This window comes from Monosiga brevicollis, genomic scaffold (genome assembly GCF_000002865.3).
Source record: "Monosiga brevicollis MX1 MONBRscaffold_20 genomic scaffold, whole genome shotgun sequence".
NCBI classification, from domain to species: Eukaryota; class Choanoflagellata; order Craspedida; family Salpingoecidae; genus Monosiga; species Monosiga brevicollis.
The window spans coordinates 463,679-472,721 of record NW_001865057.1 but is presented as its reverse complement, the minus strand read 5'-3'; the positions used below and the strand labels follow the sequence as shown (position 1 = coordinate 472,721).

The 9,043-nt window shown below is 56.9% G+C and overlaps 5 protein-coding genes across 5 annotated transcripts in view; 2 read left to right on the top strand and 3 right to left on the bottom strand.

The window, feature by feature from the left end:
- Positions 1-100: 100 nt before the first annotated feature.
- Positions 101-1,195, bottom strand: MONBRDRAFT_10315 (uncharacterized protein; the record flags this gene model as incomplete). Its single annotated transcript, XM_001747999.1, has 2 exons — positions 101-273; positions 1,024-1,195. The coding sequence occupies 2 exons, from the start codon at positions 1,193-1,195 to the stop codon at positions 101-103; spliced, it is 345 nt and encodes a 114-aa protein (XP_001748051.1).
- A 737-nt stretch (positions 1,196-1,932) lies between these two features.
- MONBRDRAFT_10314 (uncharacterized protein) lies at positions 1,933-3,741 on the top strand (the record flags this gene model as incomplete). The annotated part of the gene is made up of 1 exon (XM_001748069.1): positions 1,933-3,741. One exon carries the CDS (start codon positions 1,933-1,935, stop codon positions 3,739-3,741), a length of 1,809 nt encoding a protein of 602 aa, XP_001748121.1.
- A 323-nt stretch (positions 3,742-4,064) lies between these two features.
- On the bottom strand, positions 4,065-6,803 carry MONBRDRAFT_27630 (uncharacterized protein; the record flags this gene model as incomplete). The annotated part of the gene is made up of 6 exons (XM_001747998.1): positions 4,065-5,569; positions 5,660-5,782; positions 5,890-5,959; positions 6,073-6,252; positions 6,330-6,620; positions 6,711-6,803. The coding sequence occupies 6 exons, from the start codon at positions 6,801-6,803 to the stop codon at positions 4,065-4,067; spliced, it is 2,262 nt and encodes a 753-aa protein (XP_001748050.1).
- A 924-nt stretch (positions 6,804-7,727) lies between these two features.
- MONBRDRAFT_38127 (uncharacterized protein) lies at positions 7,728-8,341 on the top strand (the record flags this gene model as incomplete). Its single annotated transcript, XM_001748068.1, has 3 exons — positions 7,728-7,799; positions 7,943-8,161; positions 8,274-8,341. 3 exons carry the CDS (start codon positions 7,728-7,730, stop codon positions 8,298-8,300), a joined length of 318 nt encoding a protein of 105 aa, XP_001748120.1. The 3' UTR covers positions 8,301-8,341.
- A 132-nt stretch (positions 8,342-8,473) lies between these two features.
- Positions 8,474-9,043, bottom strand: part of MONBRDRAFT_27628 (uncharacterized protein) — a gene marked incomplete at both ends in the record, with an annotated part of 5,570 nt that continues 5,000 nt past the window's right edge. The window contains 2 exons of the mRNA XM_001747997.1: positions 8,474-8,572; positions 8,656-8,961. Coding sequence (XP_001748049.1) covers positions 8,474-8,572; positions 8,656-8,961 — 405 coding nt within the window. The remainder of the gene's footprint in view (positions 8,573-8,655; positions 8,962-9,043) is intronic.

Below are 9,043 nucleotides of genomic sequence, written 5' to 3'. Positions count from 1 at the left end.
TCTTTTTGTTGTTGTTGCTTGGTGAAAAATTTTAGTGCAGATAGTGAACAACGTTGTGGATAATTGTGTGTGGAAAGATAAAAGTCAAATACTTTTTTATTTATTGCGCATCGTCGTCCTCGCTGGCCGAGTCCCCCAGCTCGACAGGGGCGGCAGCACGTTGACGGTACGCACTGGGGTTGAGGGCATTGCCAATGCGCTTCTTTTTCTTGCGGGGGGGACCTTGGGGGTCATGGAGCTGGGCCGAATGACCAGCACCCGCCGAAGAACCATCTGCGTGGCAAAAGGATCATTGAGACCTGTCCATTTCGCGGGAGACGAGGAACGACTTTGGCCAGACACCGACCATGACTATTGTTGAGCGAGTCATTGCTTTTATTTGAATCCTAACACAACAGGCAGGCAGCGCAGGAGCGGGAAGCTGATGTCATCAAATGCGAAAGAGGTGGGGACAGGGCTGCAAGACGAGGACCACGGCCGTACATGCCGACCCTGAACGCTGCGTCGGAGCTTCCAGTAGATGGGGCTGCTCATGCCCTGTGCAACCTGAAATAAGATGTCATGCGTCACCTAAGAAAGCAATGTTCAAACCAATCATGTGAACGGGATGCAAGACCATGGGCGCGAAAGTCCGGAGACGCCCACCTGAGTCGTCTCGGCCTCCCCACAAGGTGCCAGAGGTAGATCAAGGGCAGTTCCCCTGCATGTGCGGCGGTACTGAGGGTGAGCAATACCAATGCTCAGCCAACTGAGATCCAAAGAAGGTGGACGACAACACCGAAAGCCACTCACCATGAGTCTAGGGGAATACGGACGTGGAGGTGCCCGTCCTCGGCATGAGCAGCCGAAATACTTTCCCGTAGAAATGCGCGATGTACAGACTGGAAGAGAGGCTCAAGCCCCTCAAGAGCCAGCGCAGTGCGCTAACGAGTTGTTCAGGCGGGAGCGCATTACTTCGCGCGTCGCGGGCGGCAAAAAGAAAAGCAACAATATACGTAAAAAAATCTGCAGGAACTAACTCACTTGCGCTTCTAAGACGGGAAGGATCGCTTTGGAAGAAAACGCCAAGGCTGCACCGTCGGTGGCACTGCCGCGCCCACACATCCACAACATAGCCCAACACTCGAATCAGCGGTTCTGAGGGGAGGGGAGTGGAGGGGGCTGAGGCGGTGAAATCCAAAGCCACCCACGGCATGGCGACTGACCTCATGCTAAAGTCGATTGTAACGTGCCACAAAACGACAAAATGATCCCTGCCGGCCGAGCAATGAGAAGAGAATATCGTCAGACGCACCAAGCCACAGCTGCATGCAGGAGTGCGCGGCCCAGTCACACGACCCGATTGGCGTACCCAGCAACCAGCACAATGTTGTGCAAGGCTTGACAGTGAGCGGCCTTGGCCGCGGCAACGGCTTCGGCCATGCTGGCAACAGCCACTCGACCACTCAATCCTGCCCTTTCAACTCAAGCCCCACGCTTTCAAAAGGACAACTATCGCTGGGCCACCACCCCACCACCGCCCCCGCCACCCTGCACCATCTGCCTTTCACTCACACAGTGAGGCCAAGAAGTGTCAGTCAGTTTGTGTGTGTGTGTGTGTGTGTGTGTGTGTGTGTGTGTGTGTGTGTGTGTGTGTGTGTGTGGTAATTTTCGCTTTATCTCTCAAGGTTTGTAACGGTCAGGTGTGATCTCTCTCCACGTGTATCTCTCTCTCTCTCTCTCTCTCTCTCTCTCTCTCTCTCTCTCTCTCTCTCTCTCTCTCTCTCTCTCTCTCTCTCTCTCTCTCTCTCTCTCTCTCTCTCTCTCTCTCTCTCTCTCTCTCGGGCGCGCCAGAGGGCAAGGAGGTGGTGGGGGGTGCTGTGGTTTTAATGTGGGCACAAAGTATCGATCTTGCTGGCTGACTCGCTCTCTTTTGAAAGCAGGAGAGGGAACATGGCCAGCCCAGCATCACAACCGCCGCCGCCTCAAGATGAGGCGGCCCGCAAGGGCGAGGGCGACGGTCATGGCCCGGGACCGCCGCGGAAAAAGGCAAAGAAGGAAAAGGCACCCAAGGTGGAACTTGTGTGTGACGCGGACGCGCATCTCAAATACAAGCAGCTCCAAGGGCTGCTGGCCCATGCGCTGTTTCTTAGCCACGAAAAGCCAACGGCTGTTCGGTTCAAGAATCGGACCACGATCAAAAAGGTGGCCGTCATCAGCTTGGCCAACCTGAAGCAGCACGACTTTGTGACCGAGATTGTGCCCAGAGTGCAGGCACGCTGGCCAGATGCCACGATGGCTCGCATTCGTGCCCCGGCCGGACGACGAAATGTTGAGCCGCCCCTTCGCATGCTGTGCACCATTCAGGATGCCAAGCGCATCACTGCCGTCGACTTGGTAGACCAGGAGGACAGCGTCAGCCAACTGGGTTGGTATGCACTCTGCCTCAAGCCCCAGATGCAGCAGGACCATCACTACCCTTCCGCCCCAGAGTGCCCAGCTTTGACCAACTCGGCGACTGGCAACGGTACCCCGCCGAGTGAGACCTCAACGACCCCAGTCCCCGCCAATGCAGATGCCATCGACATTGATTCGGACGACGACCACGACCACGACGACGGGCAGGAAGAGAAGGATGGGCCTGTCAATGATATCAACGATGATGCCAAGGGCGACAAGGCATCCGCGCCCCCGCCTGCCACGGCGCCAGCGACCGCCGACCCTAAAAATGTGCCGCCCACAGACGCGGAACCACGGCTGTTCGCCGTGGATTGCGAGATGGTCCGGTGTGGGTCACGATATGCACTGGCACGCATATCTGTGGTTGACCAAGATGAGGTCACAGTCATGGACGAATTTGTCGTGCCAGATGAACCTGTTACCGACTATGTGACCCGTTTCAGCGGGATCACACCCGAGCTGCTCGCCAACGCCACCTCACGCCTTGCCGACATTCAGCATCGCTTGGCCCAGTTGCTTCGGCCCCACGACATTCTCGTTGGGCATTCCCTGGAGAACGACCTGGGTGTTCTGCAGCGTAGCCACCCGCATGTCATTGATACGGCAGTGCTCCTGGCGCGCGAAGGCCGCTACAAGCAAAAGCTTTCCATGCTGACGAAGAAGCACCTGCGATATGAAATTCAAAACGCTGCGGACGGCCACAATAGCGTGGAAGATGCCCTAGCCTGTCTGCGTCTCGCTAAACACGTTCGCCAGCGCCCCGAGCTGATTGAACAGAGCAACGACCAACATTATAACATCATCAAGGCCGTAGTCCGCCGCAGCGTGGCCCTAGGCGGTGGCAGTGGGGCCTCTGGGTCAACCCAGAGTTCCATGGCTCCAGCCGCAACCTCTGACGCAGGTAGCGCTGCGAGCGCGGTGCGACTGGAACAACGCGGTTGCACGGTGGTAGCTGGAAGCCGTGTGCTGCGAGCGCTCTCCCGCTCGGGTGTCAATTGCCTCACAGCTGAAACCGTGCCGAGTGCGGCTCACCAGGTATCGCAACGTCTGGCCCAGGCAGCCGGTCTCCTCATCGTGGAGCTGCCCACAGAAGCTGCCTCCACGGAGCTCGTGAGTCAGGGCTTGTTCAAGGTGCTTGAAGAGCAAGAGCCCCATACTTTGGCCCTCGTCTTCGCCGGTGGCGACCATCAAAGCATGCACACGGCATTTGCACACCGCAAGGAGACTGGCCAATTTCCCAATGATTTTGACGCCATCCTAGAGCAAGCCCGTCTGGGTGGTATCCAGGTGGTGATGACCTGATCAGGGCCACCTCATTCCTTGGCCTGCTTTTCTCCTGAGTCGTGGTCGATGCAATGATCGTAATTTTTTTTTTAAGCATCGACCCTTGTTGTATTTGTTCATTTCTACTTGTGGGTGGACTGCGTCCAGCAAGTGGAGCCCCATGTGTCTTGTCATACCCAGTCCTTGCGCCGCCGTTTATTCGCCTCGTTGTACGTGTGCTGGCTGAGAAGATCAATGTATCGTAGTGACGCAACACAAGGCGCTGTCTTGCAATTTAAAAGATTTGCCTATGATTATGTGCATTCAATTCGCTGCAATCGTGTTTGTTTCGTCTGCGTGCCTTATCCAAAGTTTGCGCCAAAGTGCGTGGATGCGGCCAATTCGCGCCCACTTGCACGAAGGCGTGCCAAAATGGCCTCCAACCGATCTTGATGTGGATCATCGCCGACGCCTGGGCCGGTCCCAGTGGTGGCAGCCGTGGTAACAGAGGCTGTGGCACGCCGCAGCTGAGGCGAGGCTGTGTGCGAGGCCGATGACACCTGCCGCTGGCTACCCACCAGCTGGCTGGCGGAGAGGCCCGTCAGCGCGCTGGCTGATCGCAAGGCAGCAGGCAGCGGTGAGGTATATTCGCCACTCGGTGCTGTGGGCACCTCAGCTCGGGCCAGGGGTGCCGACTGCACTTTGTAGGGCGCTGCTGCAACTGGCATTCCGGCGGGGGCGGCTGTAGTCGCGAGCCACCATGCCTGATTACCTTGGTTGGTGGGTGCTGCATGGTGAAGCGGTACGTACAAAGGCTCCGGCTGCAGTTGAAATTCGGGCGGCAAGTACTGAGGCTCGCTGAGTGATTGCATGGTAGGCAGGGGCTGGCCTCCTGACAGACTCGCCGCCCTAACTGCCCCTGGCCCAGGTGCGATCCGAGGCGGTCCAGCCTCCCCACCGCCAGCCGCCAAGCCCGGAGCCATAGGCACGGGCGCCGATACCGCCGGTGTGGGGGCTGCGGAAGCCATGGGCACCGCGTGCGAGGCGCGATGGCTACCGTTGGTCAACGCCAAGGTAGAGTTGAGGAGCTCCAAGATTTGTCTAGGTACGCGTGGTCCAATGCGAGTGAGGACGGGCAGACCAATGGGCCGCTTGACCCAGCTAGGCGAGGGTCGAGCCAAGTTGCTGGAGTAATTTACGTACTCAAGCTGTCGATTGACGCTGCCAAATTGGTCTTGTGCTGCCTGCTCGGCTTGCTCGCGTGCATCCCCGTGAGCCCTCAGGGAGGCTTCCAAAGTCGTAAGAACCTCGTGCTGTTGCTCCAAGCGAGCGTCTGTCGCCTGCTGGGCGTGTTCGAGGGAATTCAGGCGCTCTGCAGTGCGCTCTTGTTGGGCGCCGAGCTGCGCCTGCGTGGTCGAAAGCTGAGCTGTGCCATCCACCAGCCGGTCCATAAACTCGAGGATAGCAAGCATCGGGCCATGTAGCTGGGTGCCAGGTACGTCAGTACGGTTGTGTGAGGGCGTCCCATTCGAGGGTCCAGTGCCCGCTGCAAGCGTGGTAGTGGCCCCAAGTGGATCTGAGGCCGGGGCTTGGGTCGAGCGGGGGCTCTCGGTTCCCGGCTGCAAGGCCTGACGCAATCGCGTTTCTAATTGATCCACGCGCTCGGATACTAATTGTGCGACCAAGGCTTTTGCTGCGTCCTGGGCTTGTGTCTGCGCCGCAAGCTCCGCTTGCTGTTGCTGAAGCGTAGCTGATGTGAGTCGGGAGGGAGAGTTGGGCTCTTGGATCTGGTCAGCGCTTTTTTCTGCCCAGGCCTGGACGCGCTCCAACGACGAGAGCAATTGTGATTCCTGCTCTGCCCGGCGCTCTAGTACAGCAATGAAGATGAGGAAGGAACATCAAAGGTCAGCTGTCCCGCCTCCCCTCTTGACTGTGAATCGAAAAACGAGTATCAAACCTCGAGCGTCCGAAACAACTTGCGCATAGTGCTCCCAATCCACGGCTCGCTCGCTCGGGCTCGCCGAAGCCCCCCCAGGAGCGTGGTATCCATATTGACGTTGCGCTGCAGTATCGTTGTGAGCTGGGACCACACACACGCACGCCCATACACCACGACGCAGCATGAGCCTCTGGTTCTCGGCCGACAATACAACTTGACGCCCAGCTGGTTGAAAAAACAAAGCAAACCTGCATGCGTCTCCTCGAAGGATGAGTTGGCAGTGCCGGGCACAACAGTGCGATAAGCTCGAGCTGCCAACTGTTGAAGGGGGCAGGCCGGTGCAGGAGTGAAATGTTCATGTACAAACAGTCGTCAGCTTTCCAGCAGTAAATCTTGTCCGGTCAACAGTAGCAAAGGTCACGGATACGTACAACGGGTTGGCCGCCTCGAGGCCGGCGATTGTGCGGTGACTGCAACAAATCTGCGGTGTAAACGTAGTTGTCCTCAGCGCCGTAATCCAGGTCGTCATCATCATCATCATGACCGTGGACGTCGTTGTCGTCGTCCTCAAATGCTTCAAGTCCGGGGCGCAAGGTGCGTCTCAGTGGTGCCTAGCGATATCAAGGCACCGCCGCCTATCAAATGTCGCCAAACAACCGCTTCTGTGCGCCACGAGCCCAGAACCAACCTGGCCTGCATGATTTGGTGGCAAGACAAATCGCCGCCTTGGCAAGGCTGCTCGCGGAAACAAGCATCGATCACAGGCATCACGCGGTGAGGACAAGAGAGAAGGGATATGGGTGAGCACGCCCCGGGCCCCATGCATGCGGAAGGCTTTGAGCAAGCGGAACACACCCGTCGTTGGGGTATGTGGTTGAGGGGGCGTCTGCGGTTGTGCCAAATTGCGACGTCGTTGTGCTTGCAAAAGTTGCTTGGCTTGGTTCGCGTGGCGAGACGCGTGGGCTTCCTTGCGACGGCGCTAAGGGTTGGTGCAGGCGTGACGTGAGGCGGTGGCGGGGTCCATGCCACAGATCCCGCTGCCGAGCCAGATGGACCAGGAGCCACTCACCAACGCAGCGGACGAAAGCTTGTGCTCAGACAAGTCATGCACTGTATCGTCCCAGGCCGGCTTGGGCTGTCGCGTTCCACGACGACGTTGCATCTTGCGCTATTGGAAACAGTACCGTGCACGCCAACTCTGTGTGCTCGAGGATGAGCCAAGGCGTAGGTCAGCGTTGGCTCTGATCCTGGAGATCACAAGGTGGCTCGCCACACTTGCACACTCCTTCCCAAAGGATAAAGCAAGGTGAGGAAGGGTGGCAAGCCACTGGACCAGAAGGAACTGCCAAGGGAGCCCACTGACGCGACAGCGTGCTCAGGTGCAGCCTGGGCACAGCCACTGCAACGGCGGATCGAACAGCTCTGCTGCGCCGCCCTTTTTTTCCAACGCTTCGCCGACGCGGACACACCCCGAAGTGTAACGGTCTGATGGCGAATCGCAAAGTATTTTACTTTCAATAATCTTTACACACTAATGTATTATACTTATTTTGTTTGACGAAGTCAGTGAGGTATGGATTTTGTTGCATGTTGTGAGGGGAGGAAGCGGGTAACAAGTGGTAGCACACGTGGTCATGACCATGTGGGAACATATAAGCTGACCCCGGGCACATGTTGAATCAGTCCATAAGATGTTTTTCAGGTTCAAACAATTGCACTTTTTTGCATGCTGAGAGCTTCCTTTGAGGTCGGTCCATCGCGCACCACACACACAGAGAGAGAGTGAATGCCGCGCGCTGGCCCCGATTTGGCGGTGCCAGTTGCGTGCGTCTTCCCTTGCATAACGCGCGGTGTCGTGTGTGTGAAGTGGGGAGAAAGGTGTTGGGGTCTGTGTGGTAATGATTGGCAACCCACTTTTTTTTTGTCTGTGGTTGCCGAATGCCGCTTGATCTATCTTGGGCCCTCGTGGCTTCAGGAGGGATATCGTGATGTGATTTTGGGGTTTTGGCAGCCCGAATACTGGCTCATGCCTGACTCTTGTGTGCATCTTTGCCCTTTCAGGTTAAATCGTTCCATTATCTTTAAAATGGCTACGTCCTCTGAGCTCGCTTGCGTTTACGCTGCCCTTATCCTGGCCGACGACGATGTCGAGGTCACGGTACGTTTTTTCTTTTTTGTTTGTTTGCCAGCATGGCCACTTCCCAGACGCATGCTCTACCGTTTTGGCAGACTGTACAGCACATCCCTGCATCTCTGAGCAAATGATAACCACAATGGTGTTCCGGGTTATTCAATCGATAGGACGAGAAGATCACCACTCTTCTGAAGACCGCTGGTGTCGAGTTCGAGCCCTACTGGCCCGGTCTCTTCGCCAAGGCTCTGGCCGGCAAGGACATCAAGGACATGCTGTCCAACGTTGGCTCTGCCTCTGCTGCCCCCGCCGCCGCCGCTGCCCCCGCTGCTGCTGCTGAGGAGAAGAAGGAGGAGAAGAAGGAGGAGTCCGAGGATGAGGATGAGGACGTAAGTTGGCAATCTCACCTTGTTTTGAGCTTTGCTTCTGCCATCCCCAAGCATGGTAACGCTATACCGACTCATCCTTTTTCCTTGCTCGGGAATTGTTCCTTTTTCATAGATGGATGGTTTCTCCCTGTTCGATTAAGCGCCTCTCCCCGCCTTTTCTTCCAATCCACTAAAGCCGACAGTTGTCACGTTTCTGCTTCACGATCACTTCTCGCCTTTCATGACCTTGATCTCTGATCGTTTTATCTCGAGGGAGCAGAGGAACAGGTGCATCAAACTCAAGCAGAAGACTCGATTGTACAAAGCGGTCGCTCAGAGACCTGGTGCGAGTCGGCCCGTGGGCACAGCGTCTGGACTCGTACAAATAAAGCGGCGCTCCAATGTGGCACTGTAGCCATCATCAAACGCCACCTAAAGTCATCAAAGAGTTGGTGAGACAACATAATCTGCTTTGCTTGTTGAGTGAACACATGACATGGGGAAGTCGAATTTACCTGATAGCGATTAGTGTGTGTCTCACCCACAAAAGTGGCGGGCACCGGGCCTTGTCGGGCGGCCACCAGCAAAGGAGTGTCTGGTGTTGGTGCCGCGTCGTCACCAGCGCAGGGTGTGGTGGTACCATCAGGCATCACCCGTTGAACGGCTGCGGGCAGCACGGGGGTGATGTTGCCGTCCGCCAACTGAACCAGGTAACCTAGCTGGTGCTTGGCCCGCAGTACCTTGCCCCGATAATAGAGACCGTCATTCCAACGAGCGTACACTCGTTCGCCCATCTCAAGTTCTGACAGAACGGGTTCCGGCTAGGGAAGCACCCGAATGTAAATTCAAAGGCAGGGACACGCATGGAAAAGTGCCCAGTGAGTCGATGGATCCCCCGACGAC